We start from the raw sequence: 14,898 nt of genomic DNA, 5'->3' as shown, positions 1-14,898 counted from the left end.
CCTAGTAAAACGCAGGGACCAGGTCAAATATATACTTATTCTCATTTGCATGTATTTATAATATTTACACATTTTGTATTTAAAAACATTAGCAGTTTTTTATAGATATTGACAGCGCTAAAATAGGGTGGAAACCATAGTCCCTGCTAGGGTATTTTCTTTTTCCAATCTTGCAAAATTCATATGCTTTTTCGCCCATAGAATCTATACGATTTATTTGATCTTGGTTCGAGCAAATATTATTTTCTTTGATTTGATTTTGCACACTCTTTAAAAGGTTTTCCAAAATTGTCCGGTGGGGAGTTAGGTTTTGATGGAGATAATACTCTGTCTTTGGATTCAAGTTTCGTTTCCTTTCTTATGGTGGTCTGGTCTTTTTCTGCTTTCGGATGTCTGATTCACTTTCCGTTAAGTTGAATTCGTCACAAACTGTTTTGCTTTCTTAGTAGAAAAAAAGGATATAAAAGGTGAATAATAAACAACTTTCATTATACACACTACAATTAAAAATTCTTATTCCATGGAAATACCGACAAAATGTTAAAATAAAATGTAAAAATAAGAACATTCAATATAAGTTAAAGATATATTAAAATGTCTATTGATGTGACTTGCTGGTCATATTGAACTGGTTAGATAAAAAATATCGACAAATAGTCAATTAAAATAAATAACAATCAAATATTTCCATGAAGACGAAATAACGCATGTCTCTTCCAGTTTCCTTTCATGAACCATATATTCAATTTGTCAGAAGAAGTAAGTAGTAAAGTAAGTATATTCATCTGGTGGCTGTCGGCGGAGCTGGGACTGAGGGAGTCTATCCCCTTTTCTATTTGCGCTAGACCTGGGAGATCGAATGCTGAGGTGGAGCGCCACACCTACTCTCAGCTCCCAGTAACTTACCGCCTAAATCAGATTACCCAATCTAAGCTACTCATCCGCTGAGTTGGCGGTACCCGGGGATCGAACCCACAACCCTTAGATTGTAAGGCAAATGCTCTACCGACTGAGCTACCCGGTCAGAAGAAATCGGTTTTAAAAACAAGTGTTTAAGGTAGCCCTGGATTGTTAGTTATACAAGAGATAACGTAATTTGAGGTTGACTGTGCTAAGTTCTTTATTTTAATGCGCACTCTTTAAAAGGTGTACCAAAATTGGCTGGTAGGTAGTTAGGTTTTTAAGGAGATAATCCCGGGGGGGGGGTACTAGGGCAAGATGGGTTACGGGGATGCTCCGCTGGTCAGGGTACCTTTTCTAACCTCCACGAGTCCCAGGTAGGGTCGCAAAAACACCAAAATAGAAAAATCAGTCCCTCGTAGGGTGCCTTTTTTTGGAAAATTTGGGGAAAAAGTAGAAAATTTTGGAATTTCAGTCCCATTCAGGGTCACTTTTTTCGCAAATTTCGAGTCCCACGTAGGGTCCATTTTTCGAACCTCAGCGGAGCACCCCCGTCGGTCGACAAGGGTGGTAGTACCCCCCCCCCGGGGAGATAATGCTCCTCAATGAGGTGAATGTCAAGTCTTAAAACGCATGATAAAGTCAATGACCATTTCCTCACTGGGCAAACAACTGGGCCTTTTTGAGGAACTTTTCCACTGAGGTGACCAGTGGGGCAGGTCTCATTGGTTGACAGGCGCAGGGGTGTACGATATATACAAATTCTAGGATAGTTCCAAAGAGGTTTCTTCTTAGACTTCATTTAAGATACTCCTTATTTTAAGATACACTAAAAGTGCGACAGCGATGTGAAAGCCAATATTTTTCAGGTATTGCTTTTATTTTCTTTAGGTTAGGTGGAAACATTTTGTTTTACGATGACTTTTGGAAATTCTAATTTAACACACATTCATATCCATATTTTTGTAAATTAACTCTCAATTAAGTAGAAGAAGTCTAGGTGTATGTGATTCATATTTTCGTGTCTTTGCAGGAACACTCCACTCTTGGAGCTAGTCTAATTAAGTTTTGAGAAAACGAGTCACATATTGCAAAGAAAATATGACAAAGAATTAAGTCTGAAAAAAATATTTTTTCCATTTAGGACAAAAGTCCTAACAAGAGATAAGCAAGAGAGTATTTTTAGCACAACATTTTCATTTTCGATGTGGAGGCTCAAGATTGAAAAAGGAAGCCTTTTAATGCAGAAAATATATGCAAAGATTGCGTATGCAGTATTTTATCCTTTTCACAATTTAAATTTAACGCATAGCTTCCGCCAGTTGTCTCCAGTAATGCAATTAACCAAATTTTAAGAAAAAATCACGAAATTTCTGTTGAAAGGTAAACTAACCAAAATGGAGTATATTCCCTTGAAATTTTAATAATAAAACATTCGAAAATTCAGTCAAAAGAAGAGTAACAGCCTGTACGCAGTTTTGCTCTCTTTAGCCTTTATGCACCTCATCAATCGCTTGCTAAATATTAGGGCCATGACATATGCGCGTAAACAATGATTCTATCAACGATAGTTGATTTCTTTCTTGTGAGTTATTTGCCTACGACTTAAACCTACTGCAATAAACATAGGGTTCCTTTGGATCTGTAAAAATGAAGCTCAGAATATTTACCACTTAACCTTGGTAAATGACAAGGTCTAAGAGGCCCTTACTGAAACGTAGAGGCCAGGTCAAAAAAGTATTTACATTTATTTGTTACTACTGTAAAAGTGGAACTTCCAAATTGAAGAACATGAAATATTTTTTTTTGTATTTATAAGATGCATGAGAACATGGTTGAAATCGTATTCATGCTCGGAGAAGTGTTGTTCTCACACAACGCATTTTCTATAGACATCCCTACACATACCGTTCAGCTTTTTAATAATATTTTCACTGTAAGGAAGTTGTTGTTCTTCGTGAAGATCGTAAGTGTAATTCTCTACCTTTGTCAACTCTACAAGAGATTTAAAGGTTCACAAATCGTGAAGGTACTGTTCGGCAAGTAAGTATGGAAGCCGAGAAGGGTCAGCGTGCGATTTCTTCCGAAAGCTGTCGAGATTTCTTTGAAGCTGTCGGGATTTCTTTCAAGCTGTCGGGATTTCTTTCAAGCTGTCGGGATTTCTTTCAAGCTGTCGCGTCCCCAAAAAGTGTCGCGTTCCCAAAATGTCGTGAAAAAGTGTCGCGCTCCCAAAAAGTGTCGCGTTCCCAAAAGTTGTCGCGTTCCCAAAAACTGTCGCGTTCCCAAAAGGTGTCGCGTTCTCAAAATCTGTCATGTTCCCAGCCAGAGACAAGACAGAAATTGTTTAGGGTGATTCCCAAAATAACCGCGGGAATGATGATAAACGCAGAATTGGGAATCACCTGCGCGGGAGAATATTGTGGGAAGCGCCAGTTCAGTCGAGCCTAACTGTAATTTGTGTGCCTTTTATTAAATCAAAACCTAATGAACGATGAATCCGACTGACTATATTTATTTCAAAATGGCGGATCAAGTGAAAGCTTGTTGTCACAAATGTGGCTTTAAGCCACTTGATGGTGACATCTTTTGCATCCAGTGTGCTGCAAAGCTCCGGCGAGTAGTTCCTGAAGACAGTGAACCGTCTGTGGAAGGAAATGTGCCATTGACATTTTCTGGTTTTAAAAAAGAAAAGGAAAAGCAAAGAACTGCTTTTTTTTCAAAAAAAGCAAAGAAGAATGACAAACAAGTTAATGATGGTGATAGCCTCCCTCGTGAAAATGGTACCCGGAAAGGAGCTTCAAAAGATGTGAAGATTCAAGTCGGTATAATGAAAGAAAAAGCTGGTGCTTTTGTTCAAGAACGTGGAAGTAGAGTGAATGTTCAAGTTAATGAACACTCAACAAGGGATGCAGTTTTAGATGCTGCCCTTACAAAAATTTCTCTTACGAACCAATACTTTTGTCCAACTGATTCGTATTCTCTTTGTTATTCCGATGGAAGAGTTGTTAATACAATCCCAGGAACAGACAAGCCGTTCAGGTTGGATCGTTACCAGGAGTGGTTTGGGAAACCCTATTCAAAAGTATGTCTTTTTGTATGTCTTCAAATGGAATTGCTTCAACATGATGAAATGTCATCATCATCATCAAGTTTTTCTCAATCTGATGAAGAGATCTCCAGCTTAAGAGGCTCAAAGAAATCCAAGAAAAACAAGCGATCAAAAACTGTTCAAAAAAATCAAGATCCACCACCACCCCAACAACGTAAACTGCCATGTCCCATTTGTAATTCCGAATTCAGCATCTCAGAACTTAATGAACATGTAAATAAATGTTTAGAAGAAGAAAAGACACCATTAATGATAGCTCAAGAAACCTTTTATGATGAGTATATGATGATAACACACAGTTTATCGACTTGGTAAATGATGAACACCAAGAATCTGAGGTTGAAAAAGCACAATCAGTTAAGGAAGTGATTTCTACATTTCGGCCTGACCAAAATCCTGATGTATCAATTGTACTAAATGTGAGAAGGGGCTATGAGTTTACAGACTTTCAGAAATTTTTTTCGAAAACGTGGAACAAATCAAAGATTGGACAGGTTTTAAAAATCAAATATATTGGAGAGCCAGGAAAAGACACTGGAGGGATTTCCAGAGAATTTTATTCAGGTATATATCATATTATAGAGTATTGTCAGGTTTTGTTTACAAATTTTGACTGTTCCTTTATAGACCTTTTCTCAAAGAGGCCACACCTGTTGAATAATTATGTAGGTACTCCAGCAGAAAAACAATGATACAGCCATGCATAATTACTGTATCATGAATATTGTAATAATTGATGTATTGTTTTTCTGCTGTGAAGATAACAAAGCAACGTCATAGCCTTGTGTAGATGAAGGAGGAACAAATAAGTCTAAATGACAGTCGGGTTGACAACACATCATCCCAAAGTCAACCAAAGGAACCATGGTTAATAGTCAAATTTTTATTAGTGATACAATTTCTTTACTTCAGAAGCATTCAATCAAATTTTAAAGAGGTTTTTCAAACCAGTGACAGATGGGATACCTTTAAATGGATTTGAACCCGCTGTTGGATACATGTCTGTCAGTGATGGCACTATGATATGTATTGGTCATCTTTTTATATCATCCATTGTTTGTAGTGGACCAGCTCCAAATTTTCTCTCACCTTGGGCGTACGAATATCTAGTTGGTGGGATAGAAAACACAGTACTTCATCCAGAATCATGCAGTCAAAAATTTCAACAGGTTCGAATTCTCTATTTTTTGGGAATGAATTCTCAACTTCACTCGAGAATCTGACAATGTCTGTATCTCTGTTCTAAAACTTTGGGGCGGACCAGAGTTCTTTCAGTGTCTGTAAGTATGTATTTAACTATCCTTTGAGGGACGCTTGTAATAACATTCATCAAATTTTCGAATTTCAGATCCACCAAGCCAAAAACGTTGAAGAACTAAGAAAAATGTTATGCTGCGATGAGGGAATTGACCTATTAGATTCTATCGGTTTTCAAACCCGGCAACTGTAACAATGGATGATCAACAACTGGTCCTAAGGTACACATTGTAGTATCTATCGTAACTTATCTATCTTAACTCAATTTTTGCTCATTATTTTTTGGTGTCCTGTTGGTTTTTAGTTCCCCTCCTTAAGGCATAAAATCCACTTTTTGCAGGGTGCAAAAATAAAATAAATTCTTGGACTTGCAAAATATGCCTCTGGTTTGCTTGTTTTCCAAATTTAGGTCTCAGTACTTTTGAGTGCCTTACTTATAGGCTTACAAACGGGGTGGTGGTTACATTAAACAGGGGAATGGAAAGTTTTTTCAAATTTGATAAACGGAAGGACCTATTGAATTTTTTAAATGATTGATTTTTAACCCAGGTCGCTGTTCATGAAAGAGAAACATCTAATGTTGCATCTTCTGAGTCAAATATCAAAAGGAATGGAAGCATTTGGCGCATTAACTGTAATCCGTGAAAATTTTGAGCTCTTTCGACCTGTCTTTACACCATCAATGGAAACTTACACATGGACCCGAGAGTTACTCCTAGAAAAGCTGGAAGCACAATACGAAAATGAAATTGGATCTAACAAGAGAAATAATGCTATCAACACTTACAAATCATTTTTGGACTTCGTAGATGAATGTTTTCAGAATGGTACGTTGCATTTTTTCTTCTAGAGGTTGAGGTACTCTTAGAAGTTTTCCCAGATTTGCCCATTTAGCTGAGACTGAGATTTTCTTAGCATTATCTCAGTTCCCATATTGCTGAAAAATATTATAGACAGCTTTTTTTTCGAGTTTTACTAATAAGACTAGTATTGTTTTTCCCACTTTTCATTCTTATTAATTTGGAAACTTCTTAGAGATATTCTTTTGAGATCTTTATTTAGTCGATTTTCACCTTGTTCTCGTAGACACTGTTTTAAAAATCATGTAAGAATATGAAAGTGGATGAGAAATTTTAAACTTCTTTCATCCTTTTTAAGAATAAACTGCTGCCCTCAAATGTTGTTTCGAGCTCAAAAAACAAATTTATTAGTAGTATCTATGCGTCATAACATTGCGAACATGACTTTAACTTAATTTTTCTTCGAGGGGTTCGTTGTCAATAATTATACATTTTGATCTTTTTATTTAGAATCTACCCTAATTCCGGCACCAATATTAATGAAGTTTCTGACGGGATGCGAAACGATCCCTCCTGTTGGTCTACCGGCAGACAAGATGAAAATATATTTTAAACATGACTGTGGCCTTTCTCCAAACGGGACGGCCTGTGCCTGTTTACCCACAGTCAGCACATGTGCATTGTATGTGAAAATTCCAGTCCATATACAAACTGAAGAGCAAATGATGGAATCTTTTGTTTCGGCTATGAAGAAAGGGTCGGGATTCCAATTGTCTTAAATATCAAAGAACGTTGATCATTTCAATTGTTTTCATGTTTTTGTAGAAAAGAAATTCAGTGGAGACTTTTAAGGAACTGGGTGTAGTTGAAGAGAAATCTTTTGATATTAATCTGTGGGACTTCTTTTTTTTTTTTGGTTTTGATCCTACTCAAATTGTAGAAAATTTCATCATTTTCCAATCGGTACCATTGCAGGTCTTTTTCTTTGTATTTATATCTTCACTCTCTTCCGTTATTCGGGGGTTATTCCCCTACCATCAGTTTCCTTTCAAGTCTCTTTCTAAAGGCATCTTGAGTAGATTTTTATGATTTTGTTAACTTGCACTCCGTATAATAAACGCCCCGGTTATTTTAAAAAATCTTAGGAATTTTAAGAGCATTTTTATTCAAAGGAATTTGTTTGTTAAATTCTTTTCGAGAATCAGTTTTCAGAGCAAAATCTTTTTTGCTTTTTCTGGTCTCTTTTAGCCTCAAAACTGTAGTTACGAAGAGATGAGACTTTTTCCATTTAGGGGACGGCGTTAACTAGAAGCCATACGGTAATACTAGTTTAGTTCTTTTTTTAGTTTTTATTTACCGAGAAAAATGAAATGTTTTGTTGTATCCAGATTATTTTTATTTTTTGCTTAAACTGGCTTAAAAATAATTTTTATGTTGAATTAGGTATGGAACAGAGTTTACCATGTATGGTAATTTTTAGTTTTGTTTATTATTACAGTTGACGCTTTCTAATTCGACATTCTATTATTTGAGAAGCTCCCGTTTTCGATGGAAATTTGCAGTCTCGTGAAGGTTTTTCGCTCTCTTATTCGATTTGGTGTGTTTGGTGGCCTAGGACGGAATTCCAAATTAGGCTTTTCAATTTTTTTGTGTTGGAATTAAAATTTTGAAATTCTATCGGCCACCTGTCTGGTTGGTATTTTTCAAAACTTCTAAAAACAGGAAAATATTGAAAGTTTTCTGCCATAAATTTTAAGTTTTCAACAATGTATTCTATATTTTTCCTGATTCACGGTTAAACCGATGATTGAGCCTCGCTTATATTTTTCGTTCCTAGCTCTATTTTCGATACACTCCTGTATTCGATGAAAATCCGATTACCCTTGAAAATCGAGTTGGAGAGCGTCAACTGTATTTTTTTTCGTTAAGACATTCTACCGAGGTAGTAGCCCCATAACTTTCGATACAGAAACGGTTGCTTGTTTTTTATTGCATTAAATTCTGCATCCAATGGACACCAAGTTTTAGACGTTTGAAGAATTATTCAGCCCACAGGAGCTCATTGAATTTTTATTGGTCATTTTTTTTCAGGTCATTTTTTTCGATTTCTGAAAATGGGTTGGCAATTTACATAGATCACAACTCGAAATTGCTCCTCCAGCGTTAATTATTTAAAAGTTCAAAAGTATCGTCTGCCATGCTTTTCCAGTTTGTATTCATAGGAGATATTTATTTGAACACTGACGAGACAAATGCTATTAAAAATAATTTATGGAGACCTTGTTTTTTCTACCTTTTTTAGATCTTTTTATTTAGATCACTTTATATTTGTAAATATTATAAGGATGTTAAAATATATTTTATCGGTTCAGATGGTTGATAATCACTTGTAATAGTTCTTTTGCACACTTCCAGTCCCTAGGTGGGTGCTCGTAGCCAAAATGATCAACTATGAGTTGACAAAACTCGAAAATGTCACTTTCCTCGTCATTATTTTCAACTCTTCCAACTTGGTTAACGATTTCATTTTGCTCTAAATACTGTTGCATTTGATCCTCTGTCATAGTTAATCCACAATCCTCGTAGTCTCTTGTTTCTGGCAAAAAATAAAGCTCATCAGGGATTCCATTAACTAAACTGTGATGAGATTTTCTAATAAAGTGATTGTTCCATTCTTCCTTGACCGTGTTCAATTCTTTTTGTAAAAATGACGAAAAGACGAACCATACACAATTCAAATGCAAATTGTTTCCGAGAGAAAGCACTCCCTCGTCTACCAATTCTTTGAAGAAGTTGATAATCCAATTAGTGTAACCGCGCCGTTGATGTGACCACCAATTTTCAATTCTCTGATTAGATACTGATTTACCATAACGATGAGCTGCGGCATCGTTGTGAAGGTGAGATTGGATGGTAGCCACAAGACCATTTTCAGTACCACAATCTGTTTGTACCACCCTTGGAGCCACTTTGAATTCTTTAATTGAGTTAACAAAAAAGCTAGCCATTAAATTTGGGTTGTTGTTTGACTTGCAAACCTTGAGCCATAAAATCTTTCTTGAAAACCCATCAACACAACCATGAATGGGGAGCCCGTAAGGCTTCAATTTATCATAACCGTCTATATGCCATGCATGATTAGGACCATTCGATTGATAAACTCGCCTTTTTAACTTTCTAGCCTTTCTTTGTTCCGTACCTTCAGGGTCGATTTCCTTTAAAAGCCTCATCACGGTGTCTCTTGGAGTTGAAATATTGTAAGTTGTTCTCACTTTGTTCCACATTCCACGGTAACCAAGCTGAGCTCCTGGTCCCTCAATTTCATTACTAATGATCTGTCGAAGTTGATCATCGTCGACCTCACCACCAGCCTTACACAAACCATAATGTCTCAATCTTCGTTTTAATGTACTTAAACTCATGGTCAATCTATGGTTATATCTTAGGAATAATAGAATCGATTCATATTGAAAGCCTCTCTTGAAGTAGTGTTCGATTATTTCTCTTTCTGTTCCAAGATTATTTACATCCTTATTTCGTTTTTTTGTGCCACAGTTTCCACAAAAAATACCACGAACATCATGGCCACACAAGTGACAAAACATCGTCAAATGAGAAAGAAGAAAAAAGGACTGATATGAATTCGCGCCACGAGGCTACAAAAGAGGATTCCCTGAATAGTTTTTGGGAACGCGAGAATTCTTGGGAACGCGACAGTTTTTGGGAGCGCGACAGTTTTTTGGGAACGCGACAGTTTTTGGGAACGCGACAGTTTTTGGGAACGCGACAGTTTTTGGGAACGCGACAGTTTTTGGGAACGCGACAGTTTTTAGGAACGCGACAGTTTTTTGGGAACGCGACAGTTTTTGAGAACGCGACAGTTTGAAAGAAATCTCGACAGTTTGAAAGAAATCTCGACAGCTTGAAAGAAATCTCGACAGGTTTCGGAAGAAATCGCTCGTTGACCCTTGTCGGCTTCCATAAGTAAGAGACACTATGATAACGTCCCATTTTCACTCTAAATGTTTACTGGTTTAGAAATCTGTTAATTGAAGATCTAAAGCGACACAAAAATCTGATTACGTTCTGGATATTTGAGATACTTTGAGACTATCGAGATATAAAACCTTTAGCGAATTGAGGGCTAAAATATGCCTTTGTGGAGAGAGAATTTAATTCGCTGTTTTAGGTACAGGAAATTCGGGGGAATAATGTGGTTCTTATCGCCGAAATGATATTTTCTTCGAAAAATGCTAAAATTGATGGATTCTATTATACTTACTATTTAGTTTTTCGGGATTCTAGAGAAAATAAAGGGTTCAGCATGATTTATGATTCTTTCAACTAAAACATGATATTGTTGGTACGATGGAGCTAACTGATATTATTTTTTCCCATCAGACCGATTGGGCCTGTAGAACTTCAATGGGTACTTCAAAAAAACAAAAAATTATTAGGGGGGAGTTGAGACCCCGAGGACACCATGAATTACTCCTTCCTTTGCTTGTTGTGTGATGCTCTGATAATATCGTTAAGGGAAAATTAAATTTGGCGCTTTAGCTCAATAATTTCTAAAGGCTGTTATACACTAGGACCCAAACTGTCTCATAGAAACTTACGAAGTCTGCGAATAAGATCAATACCTTGATTAGCTTTTTTTTAATTTTTCAAGGGCCAGCTTTTGATCAAGTATGAGACCAAGATGTTTTTGATGATCCTGAACTGCAATGGCTGCATTATTGAAAATAATTTTTGGGGGGTCAGCTGGATTTAACCTCTGGGTAAAGTACACTTCAACTGCCTGTTTAGAAGGATCAGGGTTGAAGGACATTTTCAATTGATGAGCCCACTCACTTATCTTCTGCATGTCACTGTTCAGTTCTTGAGAACAGCGAATATGGTCTAGGATGAGTCATCAGCAAAAATTTTGATCATGGAAATGATTCCTACAAGGAGGTCATTAATGTAAATAAAAAAAAAGAGGGGTCCGAGAATAGATCCCTGAGGTACACCGGCCAAGACTTCCGTCCGATCAGAAGCTTGACCATCAAGAACAACCCGTTGCCGTCTCCCATGAAGAAAATTCTGGATTAATAAAAGAAGGGAGCCAGAAACCATATGACTTAAGTTTGAAAATTAAACCATCGTGCCAAACTCTGCCAAAAGCTTTGTAAATATCAAGGAACACTCCACGAGTATCTAGGGGTGGATCAACATCAAAACCATTCAGCATCAGCATCTTCACCCTCAAATTGCGTGTAGTTAGCATTTGGGTCTTCGAATTCGGCTCTGATACGACAGATGGTACACGAAGGAATGACACGTCTTATGTGTTTTCCCAACCTCTTATGCACCCACCAAGCAAACTGGCGATAGCCTGCATAGCGCCATGTTCTATAATGTGTAAGTTAAAAAGATCATGTTGCTACATTGTACATAAGAGGAGAATAAAAAATTTGGTCTAAAATTAGATACATTTTTATACAGCACATTTTGTCTTTAATTGTACTGTATGAAAGAATATATGCATACTAAGACACCTACTTCAATGATACAGCTTCTGAATTTTCAGGGATTACAGTGTTATCTCTATCTTTGAGTCCAACCAATGCTGTCTACAGCACGTCCTTGTTGAGACAAACTGCAGTGAATGATGGGTGGTCAATAATACAACCTGGAAGAATAGAGACATAAATTACATTTACATACAAACAAGTAGCCTCATACTTCCGGCACCAGCCACAGTATATATGGTTATTTTTATAAGCAAGTGTAACCCCCTTGGTCAGGCTCGAGTATGCTTAAGCTCCTTAAGTTCTCAAAGCATCCAGGCATTACATAGTTTATGTTTATTATATGGTTATGAATCATACTTATGATTCACCCAGAGCCAAGTTTTTAGTGAAATTTCAGAAATGACGTAAAAATTTGTTCAGATTTTGGGAGCAGTGGAATTGGGAAGCAGCTATTCTTGGAGCTTCTTTTTTTTACTTAATCTCTACCAAACCTTTATAAACAGATAAAAAATGACAACTTAAAAAATATTCCAGGCTGACATATATGCTTATGCTGTGCTTAGGAATTCTGCAAATCTGAGCCTTCATATGGATGTAAGCGTTATGCTTATAAAAAAACAAACATGTAGTGCAGGCTATAAGATCGAAGGACTGGGTTTGTTGGTTTCTTTCACGTGTGGATCTTAGAATTTCCCGAACACTCAATTCCTTTCCAAACCAATTGCATTAGTGAAAAATTGGTATTTATTTTCATGTTCTCACAAACAGAAACAGTTTGAAATGACTTTAAATTTGTTGCAACTGCTGTTGACAGTAGCCACACTTCTTGCACCATTCCTCAGGGTCCTTTCTGACGTATTTGGTGGCTGGATTATCATCCTCAGACTCAGAAGATTCACTATCATCCCATTGTGTGCTTTCACCTTCAGATGCAGATGGCTCAAACTTATATGGTTCAAGTTCTTCATCACTTTCTTCAGAGTCTGTTACATAATTTTCACGGTCTGACATACTGTTTCTGGTTTGAAGTTGAAGGTAGACAGTAGACGAACACAGACAACAACAGAGGGTGGTTGCAGATTTCTCATTTCCCACCATACGGCTTTATTTATTTTGATTTGTGTACCTGAACTTCCAGCTTATTTCTGATGTATACGCGGCGTGATTCGTAACTAACGCTCTCTGAAGAGACAGCTGGATCGCGGGACAGGTACTACTGTCGAGTATGAATATATATTCAGGTAAGATCTAAACAGAGCTTTTTGGGTGTACACGCCAACTTGGTGGCTATGCTTCTTTTTGGCGAAACCGAAAGTACACAAAATTCGTTTTTTTTTTTAATTTTGTAGAGGCAACATCTACCTGATTTTGAGGCTTTGAAGATCAATTACAAAGGTATACTGTTTTTCTTTACATTCCCCTTAGGATTTTTGCACTCTACCAATGGTGTAAAAGCCTAGTACCAAGAACCTATTTTCATGAGGGAATCCCTTTAAAAAATGTAAGAGAACAAAACAAACTTTCTTGTAACAAAAAATAAAAACATGAAAAACAAAAACAAAAGAAAGGCCTGAATTATCAACTGAATGTTATGAGTACTACAGTGAACTCAAAATCAACCAAATTACTCATGCAAGAATGCATAAAAAGGGCTCAAAATAGTGGTTTATCAATCTAGATTGTCAAACAAATATCAAAATTACAGTTCTTCTTTTGAAAGTTACTTTGATTTCTTCTTAGGTGTTGTTGGTTGATTTGTGTTGTCGTGTTTGATCTTGTTTACTATTCCTCGTTGATGAGATAATTTTACTTTTAGATCAATGAAAGAAGACAGGAATCTGCCAGCATCGCTGACAGGGCAGCTCAGGAATTCCTCCACGATGTTATGTTTAATAGAGAATCTTCTGTGACCTTCTTTAAATGATAGGGTAAAATAAACACTACCAGTTTCAATGAGAGATGAATTGGAATAACCTTCATTACATGAGTCGTAAGTTATGAAAAGATTATTGTTGGTTGGAAGTTCTTTTCTTGCACTTGTGATAGAGTTATCCAAGACATCATACGACTTGAAATTTAATCCATCTTGGGTAATCCCAGGTTTGATACAACTTTGACAATAACGGTGACACGTGCATACATTGGTTCTGATTCGATAGCATTTTTCAACGAGGTTGGTGCAACTTTGTATTCACATTTGAACGGAACAAAACAAAACTGGTACCATCTACTTTTAGTTTAGTTAGCATAACTCCTTTGTTCTTCAATTTACAAAGTGCATTTCTTGTGTCGCTGTTGAAACAAACAATTCTGTGTTCTTTTACGTCGTCACCAAAAAAAAGTCGAAGTAGCTGCTGTTATTAGATACTCTGGACGATACAAACATCAAGTAACCAACAAAATCTGCACGTTCTAAATGAAATAAAGAGTTAATTATACAGAAATAAAAATTGGAAAATGTTAAAATTAGATGAATAAAAATAAAACCACATGATTTAAATTTAGCTGTCAACTTTTCCAAAATTGACTACCTACAGAGATACCAAAGCGAGAGCGTAGCTACCAATTTCAGATTTGTAGGGGTCTAGATTGCAGGAGGGACTTAATCTTTAATAGGTGCCATGAACAGGGTCTTTTATAAAAAATTCTACTCACAATTCCTCTAAGGTTACAAAAACCATGAAAAGTCAAAAAAAATCTTTTAGGGTAGGAATTTTTTCGAAAATCGTGTCTTTATGTAACTCGAACATTTAAGATATACCTAAATAGACCGAGTTAAGTAGCTCGAAAAATTGAGGTGTACTTTTAAAAACCGAGTTATATTACTCGATAATTTAGGGTGCACCTCAAATCACCGAGTCAAATAACTCGGAAAATTAAGGTGCACCTTCAAAAACCGAGTTATGACGTCATAACTCGGGTTTTTCATAACTCGGGTTCCAGGCCTCAAATTAAATTAGCCAAAACTTCTGTGAGAACGCGGGGTAAAAACGCTTGTCAATCATTTCAAATCAAGCTCATTTTGGGCTCAAACGAAGCGTGTAATTAAGTAGAATAAGATTAAATCTAGGCAGATGTATTTTTAATTTTGCGACTTTGCATAATTCGCAAAAATCCTCAATTTTGCGCTACTTTTATGACGTAATAAAAATTGAGAAAATATTTTATAAAGATTTTTAAAATGTTTTGAAATGTTTTGAAAATTTGCATTGAAATGCATCTTTGGTGAAAATTTGAAATTATTTTGATGATTCTATCAAAAGTTATTGGAATTTCAATTTTTATGACGTCATCAAAATAGCGCAAAATTGAGGAT

At 36.4% G+C, this 14,898-nt stretch overlaps 2 protein-coding genes and 1 long non-coding RNA gene across 3 annotated transcripts; 2 read left to right on the top strand and 1 right to left on the bottom strand.

Moving 5' to 3' along the window:
• The first annotated feature begins 4,296 nt into the window (after window positions 1-4,296).
• Window positions 4,297-5,439, top strand: LOC136804235 (uncharacterized). Its single transcript, XR_010846256.1, has 3 exons — window positions 4,297-4,573; window positions 4,922-5,178; window positions 5,358-5,439. It is a non-coding gene; the product is annotated as an uncharacterized lncRNA (long non-coding RNA).
• A 9-nt stretch (window positions 5,440-5,448) lies between these two features.
• LOC136804234 (uncharacterized) lies at window positions 5,449-6,971 on the top strand. Its single transcript, XM_067060935.1, has 3 exons — window positions 5,449-5,487; window positions 5,816-6,093; window positions 6,577-6,971. The coding sequence occupies exons 1-3, from the start codon at window positions 5,462-5,464 to the stop codon at window positions 6,843-6,845; spliced, it is 573 nt and encodes a 190-aa protein (XP_066917036.1). The 5' UTR covers window positions 5,449-5,461; the 3' UTR covers window positions 6,846-6,971.
• A 4,311-nt stretch (window positions 6,972-11,282) lies between these two features.
• On the bottom strand, window positions 11,283-12,593 carry LOC136804236 (uncharacterized). Its single transcript, XM_067060936.1, has 3 exons — window positions 12,395-12,593; window positions 11,686-11,740; window positions 11,283-11,460 (listed from the first exon to the last, which is right to left on the bottom strand). Exons 1-3 carry the CDS (start codon window positions 12,591-12,593, stop codon window positions 11,283-11,285), a joined length of 432 nt encoding a protein of 143 aa, XP_066917037.1.
• Window positions 12,594-14,898: the final 2,305 nt, after the last annotated feature.

Source organism: Clytia hemisphaerica, unplaced genomic scaffold (assembly GCF_902728285.1).
Source record: "Clytia hemisphaerica strain Z4C2 unplaced genomic scaffold, Clytia hemisphaerica genome assembly, whole genome shotgun sequence".
Lineage (NCBI taxonomy): Eukaryota > Metazoa > Cnidaria > Hydrozoa > Leptothecata > Clytiidae > Clytia > Clytia hemisphaerica.
The sequence above is the reverse complement of the archived record's forward strand: the minus strand, read 5'-3'. Positions and strand labels throughout refer to the sequence as shown.

Bases quoted from the DNA above. Each gene is read 5' to 3' on its own strand.
- LOC136804234 (XM_067060935.1), top strand. From the start codon at position 5,462: ATGGATGATCAACAACTGGTCCTAAG. The intron at 5,488-5,815 runs GTACACATTGTA...TTTTTAACCCAG, and splicing joins GATCAACAACTGGTCCTAAG to GTCGCTGTTCATGAAAGAGA. The intron at 6,094-6,576 runs GTACGTTGCATT...CTTTTTATTTAG, and splicing joins AGATGAATGTTTTCAGAATG to AATCTACCCTAATTCCGGCA.
- LOC136804236 (XM_067060936.1), bottom strand. From the start codon at position 12,593: ATGTCAGACCGTGAAAATTATGTAACAGACTCTGAAGAAAGTGATGAA. The intron at 11,741-12,394 runs GTCAACAGCAGT...CTATTCTTCCAG, and splicing joins GTGCAAGAAGTGTGGCTACT to GTTGTATTATTGACCACCCA. The intron at 11,461-11,685 runs GTAGACAGCATT...TACACATTATAG, and splicing joins TGTCTCAACAAGGACGTGCT to AACATGGCGCTATGCAGGCT.